The sequence below is a fragment of the Terrapene carolina genome, unplaced genomic scaffold (assembly GCF_002925995.2).
Source record: "Terrapene carolina triunguis isolate 2854851 unplaced genomic scaffold, T_m_triunguis-2.0 Scaffold234, whole genome shotgun sequence".
Classification (NCBI taxonomy): Eukaryota; Metazoa; Chordata; order Testudines; family Emydidae; genus Terrapene; species Terrapene triunguis.
The window spans coordinates 8,071,307-8,098,558 of NW_020664585.1; the positions used below are offsets into that span (position 1 = coordinate 8,071,307).

General features: G+C 37.3%; 2 protein-coding genes across 2 annotated transcripts in view; both read left to right on the forward strand.

Moving 5' to 3' along the window:
• ATP6V0A2 (ATPase H+ transporting V0 subunit a2) overlaps positions 1-26,017 on the forward strand; it is a 29,732-nt gene extending 3,715 nt beyond the window's left edge. The window contains exons 3-19 of the mRNA XM_029912619.1: positions 2,605-2,683; positions 4,331-4,428; positions 6,956-7,093; positions 7,621-7,721; positions 8,628-8,754; positions 9,624-9,706; positions 11,004-11,097; positions 12,636-12,848; positions 13,583-13,733; positions 14,652-14,791; positions 17,339-17,496; positions 20,402-20,492; positions 21,015-21,133; positions 21,932-22,142; positions 22,840-22,959; positions 24,227-24,346; positions 25,793-26,017. Of these exons, the coding sequence (XP_029768479.1) occupies positions 2,668-2,683; positions 4,331-4,428; positions 6,956-7,093; positions 7,621-7,721; positions 8,628-8,754; positions 9,624-9,706; positions 11,004-11,097; positions 12,636-12,848; positions 13,583-13,733; positions 14,652-14,791; positions 17,339-17,496; positions 20,402-20,492; positions 21,015-21,133; positions 21,932-22,142; positions 22,840-22,959; positions 24,227-24,346; positions 25,793-26,017 (2,205 nt within the window). The 5' untranslated portion in view covers positions 2,605-2,667. The remainder of the gene's footprint in view (positions 1-2,604; positions 2,684-4,330; positions 4,429-6,955; positions 7,094-7,620; positions 7,722-8,627; positions 8,755-9,623; positions 9,707-11,003; positions 11,098-12,635; positions 12,849-13,582; positions 13,734-14,651; positions 14,792-17,338; positions 17,497-20,401; positions 20,493-21,014; positions 21,134-21,931; positions 22,143-22,839; positions 22,960-24,226; positions 24,347-25,792) is intronic.
• Positions 26,018-26,733: 716 nt separating this feature from the next.
• Positions 26,734-27,252, forward strand: part of DNAH10 (dynein axonemal heavy chain 10) — a 106,979-nt gene continuing 106,460 nt past the window's right edge. Inside the window, 1 exon segment of the mRNA XM_029912620.1 lies at positions 26,734-26,743. Within this exon segment, the coding sequence (XP_029768480.1) occupies positions 26,734-26,743 (10 nt within the window).

Genomic DNA, 27,252 nt, shown 5'->3' on the forward strand with positions numbered 1-27,252 from the left:
CCCCAGATTCCTCCTCCTCCTACCCCATCCCCTCACCCTGAGACTCCGCTCCTGACTCCTGCCCCTATTCCCTCATCCCAAGACTACTCCTCTTGACTCCCCACCATTCCTTCTCATGCGCCACCCCCGTGGGTTATGGGATTTTTCAGAGAAAATCAGCCTGATTCTAGAAATACCAGGATGTGAGCAACAATCTCAGGCCTGGTCTACACTAGGAAATTAAGTCAGTATAACTCCAGTTGCTCTGGGGTGTGAAAAATCCACATCCATGAGCGATACACTTAAACCGACCTACCCTGGTGAAGACAGCTCTAGGCAGACAGGATTATTTACACTGACAGGAGAAGCCCTCTCGTCAGGGTATGCAGTATCTTCTATGAAGTGTTGCAGCATTTTAAGTATACACAAGCCACCAGAGACTGAGGGGCAACTGGCATTTATCTTACACTTTTGCTGTGAGGATACATAACCATATTGTGATGTGATGATGGGCCTCTAAATAGATATTGTTATCTGTTACTGTCATGCAACATAGGGTATGTCTACAATGGAAACTTCAAAGCATTGCTGTGGGAACGCTCCCGCGGGAGCGCTTTGAAGTGCGAGTGTGGTCATGCGCGAGCTCTCTCCCAGCGCTCCTGGTAATCCACCTCCACGAGGGGATTAGCTCCGAGCCTGTCTACACTAGCGCTTTAAAGTGCTCAGACTTGCTGTGCTCAGAGGAGTGATTTTTCACACCCCTGAGCCAGCAAGTTAGAATGCCATAAAATGTAAGTGTAGACATACCCTAATAGGCTTCCAAGAGGTGGGATAATGCTTGAAAAATTGGAATAGTCCCAGAGATGCTGGGTTGGGTGGCAACTCAAAGTTCCATTTATGGTGTAACTAATCATTGAAATTTCAACACACACTGGCAGATAAGTTTCCTCTGTAACTATCTGTAGTAGCTCCATAATCTCCTGAGGCAGATCATAAATTAGAGATGGAGAAGACTGATTAAATAACTCACTCAATTTCCCTGCCACTGGAGGGAAAATTTGTGCATATGGCAAAACTACCTAGATTGGTGAGGGCCACCAATGCCTCTCCTCATCCCACAGTTGCTTTAAAGGGACTGTATGGGAAACACCCATTTAATTCTAAGGAAAGGTCAGCAAAGCAATGCCTCAAACCTTCCAAAGTGTGTCAACACATCCAGAGGAGATTCTTTCCTAACCCTGGCCTGGAGGTTATGTAGGCCTTGATTTTATAATCAGATCTAGGTGGGTGAACCCTCACATCCATGTGGAACCCCTTTGACTTCAGTCTTGGAGTATATGGTCTCAATTATTATGAATGCACATCCAAGTGGTAGGCCAGTGGAAGCATCTAAACTGTTTAAAAAGATGCAGAGTTCATTTTCTGATCACATCAATATTGCAGGCTCTCTTTTTCTGCCAGTTTTAAAGCATACCTGTTTCTGGAGGTATTCACAGAATTTCCTTAGCAGGTGAAACCAAGTCCCTGCCTAATGTAAAATAGAGGTGGTCAATAGCTAAATTTTGTTTTTTGTCTGTCTGATTCATTGTGATTATCTGGGTGATCTTTGCTTAATGGCTGAAACTTCAGAATTTTTTTCCAACTTCCTTTCAGATTTTTTAATTAGAAGTAACTTCTGAAGGGAAACTGGAAAGTAAAGATGGTAGATGGGAAGAAAATGATTTATAATAATAATTATTAACACTAAAACTGTGTTTAAAGACAACTTATGTCCTGTCATCCAAACATCGTTTTAGGGTCTGATTTTGCAATTCTTGTTTTTGTGAGTAGTACCATTTGAAGTCAATGGGATTAATCCTGAAAGGACCACTCGCATGATTAAGGGTATTATTGTCAGGAATATTGTCAAGGAAAATATTCGAAAATACTATACATACATATTTTCAAGCTGATAATACAAAAACCATGATGATAATTCCAACCCTAAAGTTGAATACACATTCATGAACACTGCACATACAACTTATGACATTGGGAGAGTAGTTTTGTAGTAAAATGAAATTTTTGTACTTGAATTCACTTTCAGTTTCCACTGAAGTTCAGTGACAAAACTCCTATTCACTGCAGTGGGTGTAGGATTGAATCCTAAATCTGTGTCTTTAATTTGGAGTCATAAAGGCACTAAATTAAAAAAAATAAAAAATTGGAATGGTTTCTCAATTGGATGTAATTATTTTTACAGTCTGCTGAAAAAGAGGCAGAAAGTTTTGATCTGTTTTAATTGAATTTTGTTGTTTGAAATCCCTTTACATCTTCCTAAATGAAGAGGAGCATCTGCTGGGAGGAGTTACCTTTTGTGGTTCTAATTCCAGACTACCCAGTTTTAGTATCATAGCAACAGACTTCAAATGAAACAGTGCTGGTTGGCATTCATGGGCCCTGATCCTGCAAACTCTTACACATGTTATTAGTTTCGTTGAGTTCATTTGGATTGTTCACGTTTGTAAAATTGTTGAGCACGAGTGTTTGTAAGATTGGGGTTCTAACGTCGATGAACCAGTTGTGTTTGGAGGAATTACAGCTGTGATAAATATTTAATGAGTATTTTTCCTCCTTCACCCTCAGCTCAACCCCAGTGTAAGTGTATTTCAGAGAAAATTTGTGGGTGAAGTGAAGAAGTGTGAAGAAATGGAAAGGATACTTGGTAAGCTTTGTTTTAATATTTTTCTTTCTCAGACTAATCTCTTAAGGTATGTCTTTACTTAAAGTTTACGTAATCAGAGTACTACTACATTGGAGATCTTATTTATCTGTGTTCTTTTATTATGCTGATCACAACAGAATGTGAGCACTTTGAAATCTGAGACTTTCTTTTATATATTCTGTAGAGTCTATGATGGTTAGAAGTTTGGGAATCAGAATGGTTCAGCGAATCGGTCCCTGTACTGAGAGTGAAAACAAATAGATGTTTCTTAGACTGAGTCTATACTACGGTTGCTATGACGACAGCTACTGTGCTGCAGCTGTGCCATTGTAGTATCATAGTAGATGCTTCCTACGTTGGCAGAAGGGTTTTTTCCATTGGTGTAGTTAATCCACCTCTCTGAGAGATCAACAGAAGAGTTCTTCTGTCGACCTAGCTGCATCTACACTGGGGGTTAGGTCAACCTGTGTATGTTGCGCAGGGTGTAAAATTTTTTACTGGCCTGAGTGACATAGCTAGGCCAATCGAATTTTTAGGTGTTGTCCAGGCCTTATTTTGGTATTGACACTTTGTGTTGCCTTTGGCAAGTCACTTAACCTCCCTGTGCCTCCAGTTCTCCAGCTGTAAAATGAGTTTAGTGATGTCTGTTTACCTTTGTAAAACATTTAAGTGCCCAGTAAATATTTTTAATAAAAAACTTAGGGTGGTAGAAGACTTGCTAAACCCTATTGCTGATAAATTACTGTAACTGTTTCAACATAAATTCTGTTTAAAATTCTGGTTAGGAAAATGGAACTTTCTCTCTAGAATGAATTCCTTAGGAATTAAGTATATTAGTGCACAAGGTGACCTTCAGCTATTGAACTTTCAAGCACTCCTGAAAAATAGCCTCCTGTGCCCATAATTACGTTCATGTGCTAGTAGATTAGTGGTAACTAGATTTTTTTAAATGGAGTTTCAACTTGCTTCCATTTGTTGTTGGAAAAATATCGTAAATTCTCTTTATGGAACTGTTTTTGCTAACCTCTTATGAGCTGTTTGTTTAGGTCATGTAAAACCCACATTCTTTTCCTACGCTTAGTAGCTGTCTCAACTCTTCCATTGCTCTGCATGTGTTGCATTTATTGTCAAGGCTACCCTTGCCACCTACTTTGAAGAATCTTCACTGCACACATGGATCAGTGAGCAGGACATCAGTTTTTGCAGAAGGCATGATTAGGGGAAGGGAGTCTCCTGAGGAGGTATCATGAAATGTTAAAAGTTTCTCAAGGTCCTTGTGACTGACATTTTTCTGCAAAGACTTAATGGCTGAAGATATTTAATTCCACAAATACTTAAAAGAAAAATATGCCTTGTATTTTAAATGACCTTCCCCCCCAAATAACTCCATCACCTTGTATCCCCTTTAAAGGTCCTCAGTGCTCACTAGCTCGTAAGACTATATCAGAATCAGAAAAAGATAAGATCTCTAGAGCCTGATTTTGCAATATCCTTAGCGCCCTCAGTGGTTGCTGACAGGGTACTCTGTAGCTTTCAGGGGGTGTTCAGGCAAGTTTGGACCCCTAAGTAAGTTATCTAGGCAATATGTTTTGAAAAATGTTGCATAATACAATTCTTTTTCCAATTCTGTTTCTGTTCTTACTCCAGGATTTCTAGTTCAAGAAATTAAGAAAGCTGATATTCCTCTTCCTGAAGGAGATACTGCTCCTGCTGCCCCTCATCTTAAACACATGTTAGAAATCCAGGTAACTCTTTTTAAAGAATTTCACAGAAATGAAAGGGTAGGATTGGATCTTGGAACTGAATTTTGCTTTCCTTCATTTTGGAACAAATCCTGAAAATTTGCTGTTCTCCTTTACTAAACCGCATGCTGCAGGTGCTCAGCGCCTTTTGGTATTTGACCTTTATGTTTTTAACCTAACCGTTCTGTGCTTAATGCTGCTATCAGGTTGGCATAACTTAGAAAAAAAATATTTCTTTACTTCGCGCTCAAGCTTTCCCCTCTGTAGCTTTTTCTCTTTCAGCCAGTGATATGCTAGAGACTGGAGTGCAGATGTGGTATTGATGTGGGCTTTTCTGTGGCAGAGCTAAAGTTAACTCAGAGCTTGTTTGCATCTCTTGTTTTGACATACTGAGTATGCTGGTTTACCTGACTTGTCAGGATTCCCAAACAAATTGTTAACTACTGTGACTGTAATCTTTTAGTCTGGTAGGTCCCTTTGGGAATGTACCCAGTATTGCCGTCCTTTAGCATATGGAGGTCAGTGGCAGTTGTGAATGTGAAAGCTGAGCAGGCACTGAATGCACAAAAAGCAGGCAGCTGATTTGTTTAGATGCTGTTAAATTGATTTCTATTGACAGTATCTCGGTAGAAACAATTGTTTGTAAAATGCAGAGCTGAGTTGAATGTCAGGGGTGGCCAAACTTACTGGCCTTTCAAGCCACATACGAAAATCTTCAGAAGTTTAAGAGTGGGGCAAGCCTGCTGGGGCTCGAGGCGTCAGCCCTACAGGAGGTGCCTGCTGGGGCTGAAGCCCCAAGCCCCCACAGGCGCGCCCCACGGGGCTGAAGCCCTGCCATCCCACTGCGGGGCAGAAGCCCCAAGCTCCTCCCTCCCCAAGTCTGGTAGGCAGAGAATGCGGGGAGGGCAAGGGGCTCTGTGAACCGCACTGTAAAAGAGCTGCATGCAGCTTGTGAGCTGCAGTTTGACCACCCCTGGTATGTTTTATAATCTCTCATTCAAAATTCAGTCATTCATACTGTAAAACCTTTTAGGACCTAATTCTGATTAAGAGCTGTCCAGCTCTGGTACAAGCTAAGGATGCACAGAGGCAGCCCTAATTTATGGTACTGATGCCAGTGGTGTATCAAGCCTACACAATGCAAAGTGGAGTAGGCAGACTGAAGGATCCAAACCTTAGTGCTTAATAATGAAAACATTGGGAATCTCTTGCATCAGTGAGGCAAACTAACTTATAAAGTTTTAAAAATTTCTTATTGTGTGAATATAGAGGTTAGATCTTTTTAGTGAAAAAAGCTAGTAAGATATGGGATTGTCTTATCTTTCCTTGCAAGCTAAGTAGGAATTTAACTAAGGACTCTGCAAGCGTCTAAACATGCAGAGTTTGCATTGAGAAATCTGGGAATTGAAAGCATTCAGTACTTTGTATAGATAAAACAAAACAAAAGAGATCCTGGGCTAGAAAAAGATAGCTGGCCAGATTTTCTGTTGGTGTAACTTCCGTCAGGGCTGGATTTAGGGGCAGGAGGCCGCCTTGGGTGTTGGGCTTGGGGTACTGTTTTTGTTGTTAGCGTCTTATATGACCGGGATAAATCATGCATACAAATCATGAGACAAAGTAGTGAAATGGTCTAAAAATGCAATAAAAAATAAGGTATTCAAAAGTTTAACAAATGGGGTGGAGGGGAGCTGAAGACGCTCCTCGTTTATGGCGCCAAGGTTCAAGGCTGGCCTTGACTCCAGTGACAAAGGCCCCGATCCTGTAAACATTTAGGCATGTTTGTAATGTTACTCACTTTGTTAGTCCCATTGATTTTGATGGGAATATTCATGAGTAAAGTTATGCTTGGGTGTATTTACAGGATCTGAGTATAACATTATAAATTTTTTTGAAAAGGAGCCCTAGACTATGTAATATAAAAACAAAAGGGTAGTTGGATAACAGGGTGGACACTTTTGGATAATGAATGTGGGAGAAAAGGAAGGAAAATAAAGGATGTGTCTTTGTATTTATTCTGCAACTGAAAATAACTTTCTTCTTTGAGGATTTAAATAATTTAAGCAGAGATGGAAGTTATTCTGATTTCAGTATCTTGTCATCATCTTCTGCCAAATGTACTAATAGGCATTTTTCACAGATGATTTAGATTACAAGATTTATTGTAGCTCTTACTTAAATTAAAATATATAACCAGTAGCAAATAATTTTTGGAATGTTTCCTTTGCTCTTACTTTCAAATGAATTAATTGGGATGCCAAAATGTCAGTTCTAGAACAAGTTCTAAAAAATAGACTGCTAGTTGACTGTATTTATTATCAGAATAAATGGTCAAACATTCCTTATTTTAGGTACATATAGTGTTTAATTTGACCAGATTGAAGAATTAACTGTCTCTGATGCTCTCCTTGATTTTTTTTTTTTTTTTTTTTAAATGATCATGTTTGGTAAAAAGCATTAAATAATTAGAAATAACTATCCCCAACTTTCAATGGAGAGGGAAAGTGATACAGTGTCTTTTTCCATTTTTTAGGAACAGTTGCAGAAGCTCGAGACAGAATTGAGGGAGGTGACTAAAAACAAAGAAAAGTTGAAGAAAAACCTGCTTGAGTTGACAGAGTATACATACATGTTGCGGATCACACAAACCTTTATCAAAAGACCCGTTGAGGTACTGTGTATACTACATAGGGAAGATTGTATTTTCATGTAAAATTTTGTCTTATAAGTATATTAGTAATTATATAACTTGGCAGTCTTTACAACAACAGGCAGTGTCTTGTCCTTTATTATTATTATTTCTATTGTGTAGCTCCTGTAGATCCCAGTCAGGGATTGCGAACCCATTGTGCTAGGCTTTGTATACACATACACAATGGAAAGGCAGCCCCGCGCTAAAGAATTAACAGGTTAAGAATCTAGTCATTTAAATGCTTTTATTGCAGCCTAGTAGAAATTGGATGAAGGAATGACTTGACTTTTTATATACACGAGTTGCGGTTAAAATACTGTCATAGAATCTTTGCAACAATATTTTTGAATGCTGACAAAAGGCTGTTTACCTGAGATCCTGAAACCTCGCTTGTCTGAAATCCTATATGGGACATTTTTTTCATTGAATTTTTAGTTGGTTTTATGATATCAAATTGACTAAAATATTGAACTTCCTGAGAGTTATCTGTATCTTTTGTTTCTCAGTATGAATCCTGTTTACATGCCAATTTTGAGGAATTCCCGTCTTTAGAAAATGATCCTTTGGTGGACTACACTTGTATGCATCGGCTGGGTGCCAAGCTAGGGTAGGTAACGTTAAAATACGTGAACAGAAATCTTATTGGTCAAGTGTGGCAGATCAAGCCTTGATGCACTATTGTAAAACTACTTTAAATATTGGGCCAGATCCTCAGCTGGTGTAGCTCTATTTACTTCAAGTGAGCAATGCCAATTTATATTAGCTGAAAATCTGTCCCACAGTGTCTTAGACTTACCGGGCCAGATTTTGACATTAACTTAATAGCAGCAGGATTGGCCCCAAAATATTACCAAAAATCTTCATTAAACTGATAAAGCATTTGTATTACGCACAATGTATGCGTATAATAATAGAATGCAATGATCTAGTGTGGTGCCTTTTTTATCCCAAGGTAATTACGTAGCATTTTAATGAACTGGTAATGACGACATGAAAGTTGTAAAGATAATAAAATGTTTAATACTTAACACATACATATTTTCAAAGTGATGTACACAAATCCTCACCACTCCTCTGTGAAGTAGGTAATATCACCTATGAGGTGCAGAACAATTGAGTAATTTGCACCTGGGTACAGAGGGAATTTGTTGAGCTGGTTCACAGATGTGTGCTCAGACCAGTACTCTACATTTTTCTTCCCGATGTAGAATGTACTATTTGCGTATTGGTTTCAGAGAGGTCGCCGTGTTAGTCTGTATCAGTAAAAACAATGAGGAATCCTTGTGGCACCTTAAAGACTAACAAATTTATTTGGGCATAAGCTTGCGTATTATACATTGTAGAGTGGAAATAAAAGAAAATTGGTCAGCATTTGTTTGGTATGACATTTTGTTCTATAAAAATTCTGATGCTAAACTATTATAATTAGTCGTCTTAGAGAAAATATATTGTTAAGTTTTGACTTTTCCTACGGGCTTTGGCTTACTCTTATAACATGTCTGTTTTTATATAGATTTATATCTGGTTTAGTTCACCAAGCAAAAATTGAAGCATTTGAAAAAATGCTATGGAGAGTCTGTAAAGGATATACCATTCTTACTTATGCAGAGCTGGATGAATGTCTGGAAGATCCAGATACAGTGAGTAAACGTCATAGCTACCATTTCATTATGTTTATTCATCATACAATTAGATAAGATGATTCTCAGGGGAAGGGTCATTAGTCGTCCAGCAGTAGATAAAAAGGGAATGTTAATGAGTTTTCAATATCCTTGGGAATTAAAACAAAACAAAACAGATGTTGGTCCTGATCCTGTTATCACTGCAGGAGTAAGAATCAGCAGTTTCTGTAGTTCAGCTTGACATATGTGGAGTCTCATTGTGAAATGGTGATGGTTTTATGGCAGGATATCCTGAGTAAGGTACATGGCATTAATGACTACTTAGGTATTTATTAACCAGTCACGTACAGTGCTTTAAATATTATATAGTTTTTTTATCTGCTATTACAATAATAAAGGAATGTTTGATCATCTGCAAAGATTTTTTTCTCTAAACTTTAAACATTAAAAGATTCTACGTTAAGACTGCCTCACACTGCTGTACTCTGTTTTCTCTATTGAAAATATTGTTATGGATCTAATTTGTAACACTATAGTTCTTAAAGGGTGAGCTTTTCTTGTACTACAGATATTTCTAAGGTGAATAAGAAAAAGAGTAGAAAAAAATTGATTTCTCTTTTATCCCCTCTCAAAAAGTGTGTGTTAATCCAATATAAAGAAGAAAAAAAAGGCACTAACACATTTTCCTTTTCAGGTCTCTTTTAAGAGTATGTGAATTTTATGCTGCTAATGGTGTTTCTCCTGTTATCAAAATTCATTATTTTGCTTCAGAAATTTTGTAAAATTTTGCCTTTTCGACCAATAAGAGTAACTGGCAATCAAATATTGTCAAATTGTGGTGGAATTATATATCATAATTAAAACAAACAACATCCGTTTATTTTTAGGGTGAAATCAGAAAATGGTTCGTGTTTTTAATATCCTTTTGGGGTGAACAGATTGGCCAGAAGGTTAAGAAGATATGTGACTGGTGAGAAATAAAACTAATTTCATTTTTACTGAATATTGAATAATGTTGTTTAGTTTTTGCTTATGGTGACTATTTCATTACTTGGGTATGCTGATTTCATGGGACATTTTTGAAGATTTAATTTTCATTATTTCTGCTTGTTATTTTTCCAATTATAATCTAGTTTTATAATTATGAAATGTACAAAGAAATGTCCAAATCCTTCTATCTAAGATCTCTATTCAAGTATTTAATTTAAGTATGCAACTAAAGAGTAACCTTATCAGCTGGATATATGCTAACATTTCTATTGTTTCCTATTTGGATTTTGACTAAAGGACTTAGGGCCAGTCACCTTCCATTGAGGTCAAATGCCAGTCTTTCCATTGACTTCAGTGGGATTTGAATTAGGCCTTTAATGGGTCAAATTGTATACTGTTTAGTGTTTTCATAAGTCCTGTTTATTTTTTTCTTTGTCAAATGTAAGCAGCAGTCTTTTGATTAATTTTGCAGTTTCCTGTTTTAGTTTTAAAACCATTCACTGGCAGTACTTTGGTTCAGTATCTCTGCCTTTGTTAAGTAGGTCAAATAACAATAGAGGGGGGAACAAATAATACCTGATGCTTTTTCATTTGTAGTTCTCGAAGAATTTTACAAAGGAGGATAAGTACATTAGTTTCCCCATCTGTAAAATGGAAACAGAAGCACGGAGAGGGTTAGTGATTTGACCAAGGTCATACATGGTCTGGGGCAGAGCTCTGAAGAGAACTTAGTTCACCGGACTGGGAGTATGGAGATCTATCTACTAGACTATGATTAAATAAAAAATACAGAGAGCTGTTTTAAAACCATCAGTAAAATAGATTGTGAATTGTCTGAAATTAATAAAAATATTCAGGTGATTTGGATAGTTGAATGGAGTGAATTCTGAGAATTAGGGAGGGAGTAACAACAATGGCATGTCGAAGTTCTGTGCAGGGTGATCCAAAACCACAACAATCCTTAGCCCTTACCTGCAGTGTCCTTCTCTAGTCCTGGCCCTCTTCTGGGCAGTGACTGCCAATCATGCCATATTATGTGGTGATGTGTTGTAGTGCACATGGGGACTGAGACCAAACTTCTTGTGATCCAAGATCTGTGAAAGGGAAAGGTGGTGAGTACAGCAACCCAATTCATCACCTATCTATGGCCTCTCAATATTTTTCACACGTTTTCTTGGTGAGGTAAGACTCACACCTATAAAGGCTGATCTACACCTTACAGATCTTTTTCAAGTGCTTGGATGTTTAATTCAGGCGTCTATATTTTTTTCCTTCAGCTATCATTGTCATGTATACCCCTATCCCAATACCACTGAGGAGCGCAGAGATGTTATTGAAGGACTAAACGTTCGCATTCAGGATCTTCATGTTGTGAGTAAAATGTAACTAGTACTTTTTTCATTGAAGATATTGGAGCATAGATAACCACTTAGCCCATAGTTGCAGTATTAATTATATTGATACATCTATAATTTGATGCTGTGTACTTATTTTTTTCAAGTGCCCAAACTTTTGTTGGTAAAAGGTACTGGAGGTTTTTAGATATGTAGTAGTTGTGTGGTAAAGCAGTCAGAACAAAGGTCTATGAGACAGTAGGATGTGACCAGGAGCAAGTCACTTGAAAAGCATGACCTGGTTCAAAACTAGATATTGTACCTGAGTTGAGTTGACCTGCGTAAACACCTTATCAAAAAAGGACAATGATGGTAACAGGGTTATAGAAGGAGAAACATGGGCTAGTTGTCAGAGCACAGGATTGTGAGCCAGGGATTCCTAAATTCCTATCTATGATCTTGCACTGACAGTGTCCTTTGGCAGGAAACTTAACCACTTCATCTAATTCCCTTTCTGTAAAATGGAGATGTTAATACTTATGTACTATCACAGGATGTTAGAGATTAAATTAGTTAATGTTGTACTGTGCTTCGATGGTTAATAAATATTTGATAAATTACATATATCCAAAGTGCTTTGCCAAACTTTAAATACTATTTAAATACTAGACTCTTACTAAAAATATGACAAATATACTTCAAGAATTAAGCCTACATTTTCAAAAACCTTCCTTTATCTTTTAATTCTTTTGTAATGAGTTGTTTTTATGAATTAATTACATTGTGACATATTTATTTTGATGTGTTAAATAAAGGGAGTAAAGGAAAAAGGTCAGTGATGAAGCCTTTCTCCAGGCTCTCTTCTCTCTTTTTTTTGCAAAATAGCTAGCTTTCCATAGTACTGTAAAAGACTGAGTTGATGTTGTCATGCTTGAAAAAGAAAAAACACACTTTTCCAAGGCCTTGCATGAGCTTCTGTAAATTGGGCTTCACTTTCAGAATGTTCAGCACAAGGAGGATGAGGAAATAAAACTTAGACTCCACTAATGTATTCTGCTTTATCCAATCTTACCGTTATGCCAGTGTGGTGCTCTGCTAACTTCACTGAAGTTTCACCTGGGTACCAGTGTCCCACCCATGCACATCTACCTGCAGAGGAAGAACCTTAATCTTGCCAGTTCTGTTTATTGTAGTTCAAGGGCAGCCATAATAATATTAACTACCACTTTCAGCAGCAATTCCGTTGTGACTTGCAACTGGCCACCTCTTCTACATAAGTGTGACTTGTGCAGATGACAAGTTCCACCATACAATGCTGCATCTTGATCCAAGTGATGGATTGCTTGTATCAAGAATGGCACATTATTTGGTAAGAACTATAGTCTCTGCGGTCTGCATCTCTGTATTAAAATCAAGGCAGCTGCAATTCTTTCCACTTTATGTAGGTTAGGTCTGTCCTTGGGGCTCCTAGCAAGTTAACAATATGATCCATAGTTGGGCAAAGTTTCAGTGCTCCTCCTGTAGTAAAACTTTCATCTACATTTTCAATTACCACTAATTTTTCCTTTGACAAAGGTGCTGCATAAAACTGAGGATTACTTACGACAAGTATTATGTAAAGCATCAGAATCCATTTATACCTGGGTTATCCAAGTGAAGAAGATGAAAGCCATTCATCATGTACTAAACCAGTGCAGTTTTGATGTCACAAATAAATGTTTAATTGCTGAGGTTTGGTGCCCAGTAGCTGATCTGCCAAACTTGCGTCGAGCACTCGAGGAAGGATCAGTAAGTCATTTTATGTGGTTGTGTGCACACAAATTCAAAACTTTGACTGTTTTGAGCCAACAATAAAGATAAGGAAAGAAATAAAACAATGTTACTTGAGAGGGAAAAGAGCTGGACATAGGTAACTCCCTACAGAGGTTAAAGGGCCCTTGTGGGCTCTTTCCAACACTGTAATTGGGTAGAAACCCTGTTGGTATCAGTGGGAGTTTTTTTGAGAGCATGGACTGCAGGATTGGGCTCAAGGAATGAGTTGGCTCACAAGGCCATGTGAAATCACCCTAGAAGGCACTAATTTGGCTAGTATAAAATGATAAAATTGGCTTTGTCAGAATAAGCTTGGCGTTACAGTAAATTAGACTATTTGTAAGAGCAAATCTTGACTTTGTTTCATAAGTATCTATTACTTATCTAATTTCATATTCTGTAACTATTTGTTTTCTTTCTGTAAAAAGATTTAAGTATAAAATGGTCATTGTGGATATTTCTAGTAGAAAGAGAGGCAAATGTTAGACTTAGTGCACTTGAGAAGATTGTTGCAGATTTGAAAGTTACTCAAACTGCAGTGTACCTCAGATATAAGAAAGTAAGTTTCTGTTATGAAGAGAAGTACCTTACAATTTCTGTTTCAGTGGACATTGTCAAAATCAAAATAATATCTCTTCTGGGTTAGCAAAGTACATGTCCAGTATGATTTAATATAATTTATTTTTTGTCCCATTTCATTCTATAACTAGAGAAAGAGTGGAGCTGCAATCTCTTCATTCATGAACACCATACCAACAACAGACACGCCTCCAACTTTAATACGTACCAATAAATTCACTTCAGGGTTCCAAAACATTGTTGATGCTTATGGAGTTGGGAACTACAGAGAAGTTAATCCAGGTTTGTCCACTGACAGTTGATGAAATCTTGCGCTGCATTAATTATTTATTCATTTCTCCTAGCAGTAAAAGGGCATGTGCTTAAGTATCTTGCTGAATCAAGCCCTTAGTAAAGGGGAAAATGGTGACTTCTACATTCCATTGTTAATGGCCAATTTTAATTTTCAGTATTTTATCAAGAATGCAAATAGTGCTCTGAGGAACAAGGAAGGATCTGATTTCCAATGTATTCTCTCAGCACCGCGAAAGATGGCAATAGCTAATTATGGTATCTCCACCCATTGTCTTGGTAATTTGTTTGCTTTTGTGAGAGAAGAATTGGGAAGAAAAGATAATCATGAAAATGGGAAACCTTAGTTATGGTATTGATCTTACACCAATATGGAGCCGGTCATCCAGAAGGATCCCAAAGTACTTTAATAACTATACAGAGTCTCTGATGCATTGCTGCAGCCATCTCTGGCATGACAATGAGGATAAGATTCTATTAGCTTTACGGATAAAAATAAATCTTTATTTTTTATTCATGTTAGCAGTGTAGAGTCAATACAACAATGGGGGAAAGAGCTGGATTCTCTTCTTGCTCATGCATTATAATCAGAATTGTTAACTAATTTCCAATTGCAGAATCCTCATTAGTGTGGTCCTGCATGAGCCAGAACCAACCCAGTTTAAGTGTGTAGGGCTGGGAGCTTGAGCATCTTTGGATATGTAAACTCAACAAACTTGATATGGAGTGACTGTGAGATGATAAAAGTAGAACTCCATCATACCATTTTTAGGATTACATTAGAGAATGTAACTGCTTCTTTATATTAATTTAGTATAACTGTATTAGGCAAAATTCAGATAATTGTAATATCACAATAAATATGGTTGCAATTAACCCGAGTCTGTTGTGCTGTTTTTTTTTCCCCAGCCCTCTACACCATCATCACCTTCCCCTTCTTATTTGCTGTTATGTTTGGAGACTTTGGACATGGTCTTCTAATGTTTATCTTTGCCCTCTTGATGGTACTCTATGAAAACCACCCTCGACTAATGCGATCACAAGATGAGGTAAGCTTCCCCCCTCCCCCTATCCCAAACAAAACAGTATTTAGATAATTTTAATAGGACAGTTATTGTTTTTCTGAAAACTTTGTTCTTTGTGCACATATAAGATACTAATTTTGGTTGATAAGGCTACTATTCACTCTGGTCCAGATGGATAAGGAAACTTGGTCAGAAACTAGCTATAAGAGAACAGTTTACCTCCTTTTAAAAATTTGTAGTGGTACTGATGGCAGTAGTGATCATTAGTCTCGGGATTTCCTAGTTTGCATGTTGTGATAATCCCCTTCTAGAGGCATATGATATCTTTTCAAAATATAATTATTTAAATGGTAATATAAATAAATAATAAACACATTTTAATTGACAGGGTAGGAATAAATGGCCAGTTTTCAGAATGGAGAGGTAAATAGTGGTGTCTCCCAGGGATCTGTACTGGGACCAGTGCTGTTCAACATATTCATAAATGATCTGGAAAAAGGGGTAAACTGGTGGCAAAATGTACAGACAGTACAAAATTAATCAAGATAGTCAAATCTAAAGCAGACTGCGAAGAGATACAAAGGGATCTCTCAAAACTGTGTGACTGGGCAACAAAATGGCAGATGAAATTCAGTGTTGATAAAGGCAAAGTAATGCACACTGGAAAACATAATTTCAAGTATATGTACAAAACGATGGGGACTAAATTAGCGGTTACTACTCAAAAATGAGATCTTGGAGTCACTGTGGATAGTTCTCTGAAAACATCCGCTGAATGTGCAGCGGCAGTCAAAAAAGCTAACAACGTTAGGAGCCATTAGGAGAGGAATAGATGAGACAGAAAATATAAGGCCTCTATATAAATCCATGGTAGGCCCACATCTTGAACACGGTGTCCAGATCTGGTTTCCTCCATTTCAAAAAAGATATATTAGAATTGGAAAAGGTACAGAGAAGGGCAACAAAAAAGATTAGGGGTATGGAACAGCTTCTGTATGAGGCGAGATTAAAGACTGTGACTTTTCAGCTTGGAAAAGAGACAACTAAGAGGAGATATGATAGAGGTCTATAAAATCTTGACTGATGTGAAGAAAGTGAATAAGGCAATATTATGGACTCCTTCACATAACACAAGAACTAGGGGATACCTAATGAAACCAGTAGCAGGCAGGTTTAAAACAAACAAAAGGAAGTACTACTTCACACAACGCACGGCCAACCTGTGGAATTTGTTGCCAGGCTATGTGAAGGCCAAAACTATGACAGAGTTCAAAAAAGGACTAGATAAGTTCATGGAGGATAGTTCCATCAATGGCTATTAGCCAGGATGGTCAGGCATGCAACACCATCCTCTGTCTCTAGCCTCTGTTTGCCAGAAGCTGGGAGTGGATGACGGGATGGATCACTCGATGATAGCCTGTTCTGTTTGTTCCCTCTGAAGCACCTGGCATTGGCCACTGTCGGAAGAGAGGATACTGGGCTCAATGGACCATTGGTCTCACCCGGTATGGCCGTTCTTATGACAAGAGCTGAGCCAATCAAATTGTGAATTAAAGACTGCTGCTACATCCCCAACTCACTCAGTCATAGTAGAATGTTGTGAAATTTTAAATATCATATTATGGGTCAAATTCTGCTCTGCTATACTTGTGCAAAAGTTCATTGTCTTTAGTGGAATTGCAGTCACTGTTGCGTTGATTTTTGCTCAATGTGTGCTGGAGCACCTAGTCACAATGGGCTGACTTGAGGGCAGAATGAAAACTTTAAATGCTAATTTCTTCCATTGTTTTTGTAAATTTTCATTACTCATAAATGAAACTTGCTGCAGGATGGTTTTAAAGAGATCGTCAACTTGAAATCTAATTAATTTAAAAAAAAGATTGTCCTCAAAAATATGAAACCAATTTGCATGTATAGTGTTGACTCACTTTTTTTGTGTATGGAGAGTGCATGCCTTGTCAGAGACAGACTTAGTCCAGGGTAAGGCATGGACTTGATATGGCCTGCAAGACCCTTTAAGGTGATATTAAATGAATGACAGCTACAAAAAATGAACACATTAGCATTCTGAAAAATGGTCATAGCAATAAACTAAGCTCTTAGTAGAGTATTTGGTGGTATAATGACTCCAGGATAGAGAGAAGGTCTAGGTTTGTATTCTGTGAGTCTATGTAGAATCTATGTATGAGTCTATATAGGTTCCTCAAATATACAGATTTATTTTAAAGCAAAAATGTGACTTTCAGACTACATTTGTTGTAAAAATCTTAGGTAGTGATAGTGACAGAACTCTTGCAAATCTATCACACGATATTAAAGGTATGAAAGGTGAGATACAAATTGGGTGTCTTTAAAGAGAGGCACTAATTTATTAAACGATGTCTTCAATCCAGATTGTCTGATATTTTTCCCCTGGTTTTGTCTTAGTTTTCTTTATATCCTGTAATAATTGTTCATATGGATTTTTAACTTATAATAACTTTAATGTGGTCATGTGCTCCTCTTGGAAATGTGCAGATAATGAAAGTTCACATAGCTCTTGCTAACAGTGCTGTACTTCAATATTTACAGATCATGAAAACATTCTTTGAAGGGAGATACATAATTTTGTTGATGGGTCTGTTTTCTGTATACACTGGCTTGATCTATAATGACTGTTTTTCAAAGTCATTAAATATATTTGGTTCTGGATGGAATATTTCTGCAATGTTTGAACAAAATATCTGGCGGTGAGTGGTATGCTTTGTTTACTATACCATTAAAACAAATATACAATGTTTAGAAAAGACTCTAATTCCCTTCTGTTTTGCCTTCTTAAATAGACTGGTTTAATTCCTTCATAGAATGTTATCATTAAGAGGTTCCAAATCCTTCCCAAAGGAGTAAAATGCCCTTATTTTGAACAATAGTACTTGAGAAATTATTTGGGGGCAGAGACACATTATTTTGTCTGTAAAGCACAATGTGCAATTATGTCAAGTATCAGAGGGGTAGCCATGTTAGACTGGATCTGTAAAAAGCGACAGAGTCCTGTGGCACTTTATAGTCTATAAGGTGCCACAGGACTCTTTCGCTTTATGCAATTCTGGTGCAGTATAAACAATAATTCTAGTCCAGGGGTCGGCAACCTTTCAGAAGTGGTGTGCCGAGTCTTCATTTATTCACTCTAATTTAAGGTTTCGTGTGCCAGTAATACATTTTAACGTTTTTAGAAGGTCTCTTTCTGTAAGTCTATAATATATAACTAAACTATTGTTGTATGTAAAGTAAATAAGGTTCTTAAAATGTTTAAGAAGCTTCATTTAAAATTAAATTAAAATGCAGAGCCCCCCGGACCGGTGGCCAGGACCCGGGCAGTGTGAGTGCCACTGAAAATCAGCTCGGGTGCCGCCTTCGGCACGCGTGCCATAGGTTGCCTACCCCTGTTCTAGTCATTTGGGATCATTTCAGTATTTTATACTGCATTCAAGTTGATGACCCTCCTGGAAAATGTTTCTTGACCAATCCCACCTCTTTCTTTGTTTGCAAAATTTATGTAACTGCTGGGAGACTGGTCTCTTTCCCTTCAGAAGAAATACATCAATGCTTATTGTCTTAAAAATACATGCATGTGTACCAATGATAGTAGCCCAACATTTATGAGTTATCCCAGAGTAACAAAACAGCACTAAGAACCAAAGAGTAATTTAGTGGGGAGCTGATTACACTCTTTTTGGGTCAGATGATCTACTAGGATTTTTAGTGGTTCTGGCTCGGTTGTTTATTGAAAGAAATATGACTCGGTATACTTTTTATAAAATTTTATTAAAAGCAATAAGCAAACAAAATTAAAACCAACAAAAATGTAACTAAGGTTACACTATTACACACACTACTAAACTAAGGTTAAACAATACAATAATCAAGTTAAGATCAAATTGGGTCAAAGAAAAAAAATGACAATAACCGTGGATTAAAACTAATCCATCAGCTAGTAAAATCAATTCATATAGACCCTAAAATAAGAAATTGTTTTCTGAGACCTGCTCTACACTGCTGGGGGGGAGGGGAGGGGAAATTGATCTAAGTTACGCAACCTCAGCTACGTGAATAATGTAGCTGAAGTCGACGTATTTACATCTACTTACCACGGTGTCTTCGCTGCGGTAAGTCGATGGCTGACGCTCTACCGTCGACTCCATCTGCGCCTCTTGCCCTGGTGTGGGGTAACAGAGTCAACGGGAGAGCGCTCGGCGATTGATTTATCACATCTAAACTAGACACGATAAATCGACCCCCTCTGGATCAATCACTGCCCGACAATCCAGCGGTTAATGTAGACAAGCCCTTATAAACCCCAATTAAGATTTTGCCCATGGCGGTGCAGTCAGTTTAGCAAGTTGAATATTTTGATTATCAAAGCCAAATTACTGTTACTTTTAAGCTATGTCCTCAGAGTAAATTGGAATTTCCTCTTTAGATTTCAACAGTGGTTGCTCTGTTTCCTTTCTGAACACAAACTTTAACATCGCTCTTCTAATATGCAATAGTTAGCAACTTTTCATAAGCAAGAATTATAGATGGTAGTTTGTAAATGCTGTTACCAAAATTAAGAACACACACAGGCTCTGATTTTTTTACAAAGCAGAATTTCTAGGGTAACTTCAGTCTGTGGGTTATTCTTTGGCACCTCTCCATGTGGTTAATATTTATAAAATGCTAATAAATATTCAGAAAGTACTAATATTCATAAATGCACTCAGCACACATTCACACGCTTAAAATAGAAAAAAAACCCAGGGATGTCTCCTTGTCAAAAATAAAAAAGGAAAAAGGGGAAAGTGAAATGCTTGAGATAAAATAGAGTTTGAACTCTTCAGATCTTGTAGGCTTCAAACTCACGTGGTATTAGAACTGTCACTGCAGTTAAGATGCCAGGTAATAACAGAGTTGTCAAGTACCTTATGCTAGCGGGGTCTTTCAGTGCTAGGAGACTGGTTAAGCTAATATGGCCACAGTCATTGTGGTCTTCTCCTCTTCGGATGGCTATGGGATTGGAAATTAAATCTGGAATCTTTCCTATCTAGATCACCAATATGAGTCCACTCAGGTTGAGAGTGATCATAAGTTGTTGCTATGTGATATCTGTTTGGAGGGTTATGTGAAATAAATTGGTAGCTTCAGCCAAATTTCTTGGGCACATTTAGCCATATTAAAAAAACACCACCACAACCAGCTTCTTTGTTGACAGTTTCAACAGAGGCCAAGAACTGAATGGTTATTGAACTACATGTCTCACCTATAGTGGTGTCCTTTCTGGTCAGAGCTGACCTACATTGGATGAGGGAGATTATGCTGACACTGCACATACTGCATCTGTTCTGTGGATAAATAGAAAAGCATTTTCAGGGGTTGCCATTCTGGTAACTATAATCAGTACTTAATTTACCTGGGAACGGTTTAATATGTTGACTGTTTATCTTACTATTATTGTGCTGAGAAATCCCTTTATGCGTCCCTCAACCTTCAGATCAGCCATTTATTTTCTCTCTCTGCTAAACAAGAAAGTAGGAAGGACATTCTGCAGAGGTGAAAGCAATACATGCTTACTATTTTTAAGCAACAGGATCTGATTGTGTGTTTCTTTTGCCACAGTCTTGATGATTTGAAGTCTAATCAATATTTGACATTGGATCCAAATGTTACTGGAGTGTTCAATGGAGTTTATCCCTTTGGCATAGATCCGGTTGGTGCTTTTTCTTTAAATTTACCCATTTGTGATGATCAGTGCTTTACAGCTCATAAGTTAAAAGTGTGACACCTGCTTAGTATACAGGCAAAACATAAGGGTACATATTATGAGTAAATGCAGATTTCCATTTCCCCTTTCTCCCGTGAGGATGATATCCTCTTCTACTGATTCAGAGAGAGAGGTAACTAGTTTCTTCAAACTCATTTTTGCTTGGGATCTTACCCCTGGATTCTAATTCCAGCTATGTCTACACTGCAGTTAAATACCCTTGGATGGTCTGTGTCAGCTGACTCAGGCTTGGGCTTGCTGGGCTGTTGAATTGAGGTATAGACAAGCCCAAACGTCTACACCACAATTAAATAACCCTTTAGCCTGAGTCAGCTGCAGGTTTTTAATTGTAGTGTAGACATATCACAGGTTTCCTGAGGAGAGATTGTGTTACACCCCGAACTAGTCATTTTAGGAAAGTCTATTTCATCTTATTGATTTCTCTTTTATTTTTTATTTTCCCTTCAGATCTGGAACCTGGCAAGCAACCGTCTCAGTTTTTTAAATTCTTTCAAAATGAAAATGTCTGTGATTTTTGGAGTGACTCACATGACTTTTGGAGTTATTCTGGGGGTCTTTAACCACTTGTAAGTATGGGAAGTTAAAGTTAAATGAATGTGGCAATAAACACATGCAAGCAAATAAATGTGACATTTTCTGATCAGTATTTATTATCTGAGATTGGAAGGAACTGGAATGTTTTTGAGAACTGAGCAAAGCCAATGTGAATTCACTATGAAAATTGCTTTACAAAAACAAGTCAGTTTTTGCTTGAGATCCTGATTTCCTTGGAAAAATATAGGAAGGCCAGTATTATACAGAAAAATCTGCAGCCTCTGAGAAGTGAGATTTTTGTGTTGTGCTTCTAGAGAAGGAGGATGGGGGTTTGGAGCTGCCACTTTTGGGCCCCTCCTAACCTTTTCTGTGTAACATTGTTAATGCCTTGGTTTTATTTGAAACATTAATGTTCTTTTTGTTACTCGGGCCCCAATCCTACAAATATGCATATGCTGAACTAAAGGCATGAGTAGTCTCATTGAAATCAATGGGATGATTCAGTTCTTTAAAGTTAAGTATTTGCGTAAGTGTATGCAGGATTCAGGCCTCTGTTTGCAATAATTTTTGTTTTCTTTTAATTGAAAAGACTTTCGCTTCCTCTATTAAGGCCCTGAGACCATTGACATCCATGGTAAAATTTCTTTTGAGTTCAAAGAATCAGGATTTGGCTCATAATTTCTAATACAGTTTCTATTTCTGAACACTCTCAACTTCCATTGATGTCACAGGGGTTGAGGGCTCTCAGCACCTTATAGAATCGGACACTATGTGATCTTTCTATGTAAAAGTTGTTCATCATTAATTCTTTTTCTTTTTTATTTTTTTAGATATTTCAGGAAGAGGCACAATATTTATTTGGTTTTCCTTCCTGAACTTTTATTCATGCTGTGCATCTTTGGGTATCTTGTATTTATGATCATCTTTAAATGGCTAGCTTATTCTGCAGAAAACTCCAGATCTGCTCCCAGCATTCTGATTCAATTTATTAACATGTTTCTATTTCCCACTAGTGGAATGGACACCTTTTATACAGGACAGGTTAGTACTACTCTTTATAAACTGAAAAGAGGTTGATAGAATTCAGAAGATCATATGTTCTTTAATAGTGTGATTGAACAAAAAGTATTATCTGAATGTTAAGTTAAGCTAATGTCTGCCTCTAGTGTGGGGACAGTAAAGAGGTTGTATCAGGATTATTTTAAAAGGTAGATAAATAAAAAGCACATCCCTTATGACTGACTGACAGCATTTTGCTCTTAAACTTCATCTAAGCTTGTCTGTAGATTTAAAAAAACCCAACACACTTGCTGTTTCTAGAACAAAATCCTGTACTCCTTGCTCAGGCTAGCTTTGATTCTCTTTAATAAAAGGGATGCAGAACAGAGCACGGACTATCTCTTCTCTTTTAGTTTTTAATGCTATTTTGTGTACCAAAAGAATCTTTTTAAGCTTGGAAATTGGCAAGCTTGCCTGCCTTTTGGGGCCAATCCAGAAGATGAGCGCCCACAACTGCTATTTAAGGCCCTGAATCAGCAAAACAACTAAGTGCATGCTTAACTTTAAGCATGTCTTTAAGATCCACTGAAATCAAGTGTGACGTATCAAATGCTCAATCAGGGCCTTAAAGGAAATCAGTTGCTTCTTCCTCATTAATAAAAAATCGATTTAAGTACTTAGAGGGAGGTTGTCTGAACTCATCTTTAAACACCTTTTCTTTTTTCCCTCCCACCAACAGGTTATTTTACAGAGATTTTTATTTATTGTTGCTTTGCTTTCTGTTCCTGTAATGCTTTTTGGAAAACCACTTTATTTGTATTGGTTGCACAATGGAGGCCGAGGCATTGGAATGTACAGAGTACGTATTGAAAGAACTGTATACCTGTAGCATGCATTTTCTAAATTGACAAGCATTGTATTAAAGGGTATTTTATTATAAATCCTTTTGGCTAAAATTAATCTTTTTTAAAAAAAAGCATTATTGTCTATACTGGGGAAGCGCTAAAAAGGCATTATCCAGTAACTGTTTCACTTTACTCATTGCTTGTAATAGCCTTTAGAAACCTGAACATAGAATTTCTTTTCGTTATGATTTTGGCCACCTTTCTCTTTCTAACAAATAGATTTCCTAAATGTTTAAAAAACAGCAAAGTTAATTTAATCGGACTACAACAATTTCAACTTGCATAGCACTTTGTCATTCCAAACTATAGGCTTAATGCTACAAACACTCGCATGCATGATTTGTGAGTATTTCCAGAATTGGGCCTTTTCAGTGTTTGTGAGCTAGCTGCACTGCAGATATTAGTGCAGCTCTGGGAACCGCACTTAGCTGCTGCTGCAAAATCTGTAGAGGAAACACTTTGTTGCTATATTTGTTGGCTGTTTCTGTAACACTTCGTTGGTCATAGATGTGTGACTAAAACTTTTACTAATTGTGTACAATAAAGTTTTAAAACCACAGCGGGAAACTCACTAATTAGATATTTTCACAGATTACATTTGTCAAAATTCTTTTAACTACATTAGATGTAAGATACATTTAAATTTGTTAATATGGGTAAAGAAATAATTCTCTTAGATTAAGAAAGTATCTAGAAGCATTGATCTCTAAAATGTCCTATAGCTTGATATGACCATGCAAATTAGAAAAATTGATGTCTATTTTTGCATAATAGGGCCTTTCCACTTCAGCTTCTATGGTCCCGAGGGTATGTCTCCACTGCAAACAGACACTCATGGCTGGCCCATGACAGCTGACTCAGGCTCGCAGATCTTGGGCTGCGGAGCTGTTTAATTGCCGTATAGACTTCTGAGCTCGGCCTGGACTCTGGGACCCTCCCACCTCACAGAGTCCCACCTTGCAGGGTCCCAGAGGCTGGGCTCCAGGCCAAGTTCAGAAGTCTATACTGTAATTAAACTGCTCCACAGCCCAAGCCTCAGAGCCTGAGTCAGCTGGCACGGGCCAGCTGCGGGTTTTTAAATGCAGTGTACACATACCCTGAGAGTCTTAATTTTTTTGCAATGTCTGCTTTAAATAAATACAAAAAAAACTGCAACTATCACAGTGACATCAAAAATTCTTGTTAGTGAACTGACACTGATACTGTTTCCATTTTGTGCAGAGTGGCTACAGACTTGTTCGAAAAGAAAGTGAAGAAGAACTTTCTCTATTGCAATCACATGATGTGGAGGAAGGAAGCAGCCCTTCAGACAGTGGGCACAGAGAAGGGGATGGAGAAGAGGTAACACTTTCAACTACCGCCTGTGATAAGAATGGCCTAAAAGCAAGTTAGCAGTGGAAAATTGTATGGGGTGATACTTGGCAAATTGCCATACACTAAACCAGGTTGAGTTCCTGGAACCTCTAAAAATGCCATCTAGGGGACTTTTATAAAGATGGCCCGATTGGTTGGCTGCATATAATTTACATTCTGTTATTTGTGATTGTTCTGCACTGCATTTCTTATCACAAAAATGTATCAGTTCAGCTTACTAGAGTTCCTGGGTTTTGATATAAGGGGAAATAGACAAAGTGCCTCATGCAGCTGAGACTATATTCATTCCTTTTAAAGTACAATTAATCAAGCAATATCAAAGCTTTCTTGCATAGTTTTATGGGTACTTGATTTTGGGTGCCTTTAGTCAAGACAAAGAGGAGAATATACTCTAACTTTCTCCTTTTCTTTTCATCTTGGGTTCTTCTCTAGAGAAAAGGCTCTTGATTTTAATTTTTTGAACAGTATGCTATATAGTTTGACAGTGGGAAGGCACGGTGCTCTTGTCATTAGTGAGAACTGGAAATCTGGAGTCATGAGCTGTACTCCAAGTTCCTGACACTGATACAATATAATCTTGGGCAAATCACTTAAGGCGTTGTTATCTGCGTGCTTTTGACTTTAATAGGAGTTGATTAACACTCCTAAACACTCTGTCCCTCAATTTACTCATCTGCAAAATTAGTATAATACTTCTCACTGGGAGATTTGAGACTTAACCTCTATAGGGCTAATATATTTAGGAAATAGGAGAGCTCTACTGAAAGACATTGCACAAATTGTACCACAGTTTCATAAGAAATATCAGGATTTACAGTAAAAATTACTGATCTTGAGTTTGTTTGTTAGTACTAGCCAACATAACTCAAGATTACTATATTAATAATTATCCTTTCTCATTTATAGCTCTCTTCATCTGAGGATCTGAGTGCTTTACAACAGTTGATAGTAATAATTATCCCCCTTTTAAAGACAGGAAAAGCTGAGGCAGAGAGAGTTTGTGATTTGTCCAAACTTAACACAGTAAATGAACAGCCTAGCTGGGATTAGAACTCAGGTCTCCATTAGACCACATTATAGTATGACAGAACTATATGTTCATATAAGATGCATTCAGAGTAATTGACATGCCTACTTGCATTTTCAGAATATTCTTTGGTCATATAAGTAGAGAACCTGCTAGAAAACTACACCTTAATATATTTTTTTTATCATCAGTGCAATCAGCATGTAAGCTTTTAGAGTTTATACACTGGTTTAATTATATAAAAATTTATTTGACCTTTAAATAGATTTTTTTTTTTAAATGATCTAAAACCTGTAGTGGATTTGCAAATGCATGTTGTATGTTGTCACACTCAATAGTATGGATTTAATGTATACAAGTGTATTGACATACATATGTGTTGTTAGTTTAACTTTGCAGATGTTTTTATGAATCAGACTATTCATACCATTGAATACTGTCTAGGATGCATCTCCAACACTGCTTCATACCTGAGACTCTGGGCACTAAGTCTTGCTCATGCACGTAAGTCTTTGTATTCCAATGTAACTTTAATATTGTATGCAGGGTTTGTTGTTTGTTTGATCATTTTAGAATATTCTAGCTATGAAATTATCTGGTTGGTCATTTAAAAAAAAAATCCCTAGTGAACTGACCTGGACTAATAGAAAGCACATTTTACTGAAAAGTGGAATTGTGACTTGGAGTGCTGCATCTGGTATATGGCTTCATTGTTCATTCCTGATTATGTGAAGGGCTGTCAGCGAGTAACTCTTAAAATGGTTCTGTAGATGGTGATATTATGTCATGTGATATTTAAAGTCTTCCCCTTTAGTGGCCAGGATTCAAGAAAGCACTTAAATATTGTCCCGAATACAGATGGACTTAAGTACATGCTTAAATATGGGCTTAAAGTTAAGTATGTGCTTAAGAGCTATCCTGAATAGGGATGCTTTCCTGAATCAGGACTAGTATATTTCTGAATTTGTGTCATTCTAAATTAGAACCTGGGCATTTATGTTCCAAACACACTGCCCATTTCCCTTTAATTATTCATTGAGAGACCATGAGAGAGTTATCATAAAAACCACCCAACCTTTTCATATTTTATATTCTTGTTCTGATTTCAGGAATGTGTCTCACAGCCAAATTATATAGGTATTTTATGCTACACTGAATTAATACAGATGAAGTAGTGATGTGTTGTATGCATGTGAGCTTATTAAAATCTTATTGAGTGTGATATTGTTTCTAAACATTTTAAAAAAAACAAAACCCTTGTCTGAAAACGTGTGCTGGCTTTGCAGTGTGAAATTAAAGCTGCTAGAAAACAAACTATGTGATCAACATGTATCTCAGTACTTAAATCTTAATGTAGTGAACACTGGTCTGTGTCTTGGGTTCACTTGCAATAGTAACTATTAAGTATTGGTTAGTGGATTTGTGGTTTTAATAAATTAGATGTCGTAAGTAGTAGATTTTATTCTGAGACTGTTTATAATTATAAACAAGCTATTTCCTGAGAGAACAAAACAGCGTCTGCAGCTCCAGATAATTCTGCCCTGATTACATATGATTATACAGTAAACAGACTACTCATTCAGTGTTCTGGTGAATGCAAATTACCACCCGTTACAAAAATATTAATTATTGTGCAACGTTTAGTTCCTTGAGCGTCTTGTGATATACACTGGATTCCTTCAAAGAGGCACATTTTTTGCTCCATTTTCTGATCCAGGAGATTCTAGCACAGTAACATAATTGAAACTGTAAAAAGCAACAGAGGGTCCTGTGGCACCTTTAAGACTAACAGAAGTATTGGGAGCATAAGCTTTCGTGGGTAAGAACCTCACTTCTTGCATCTGAA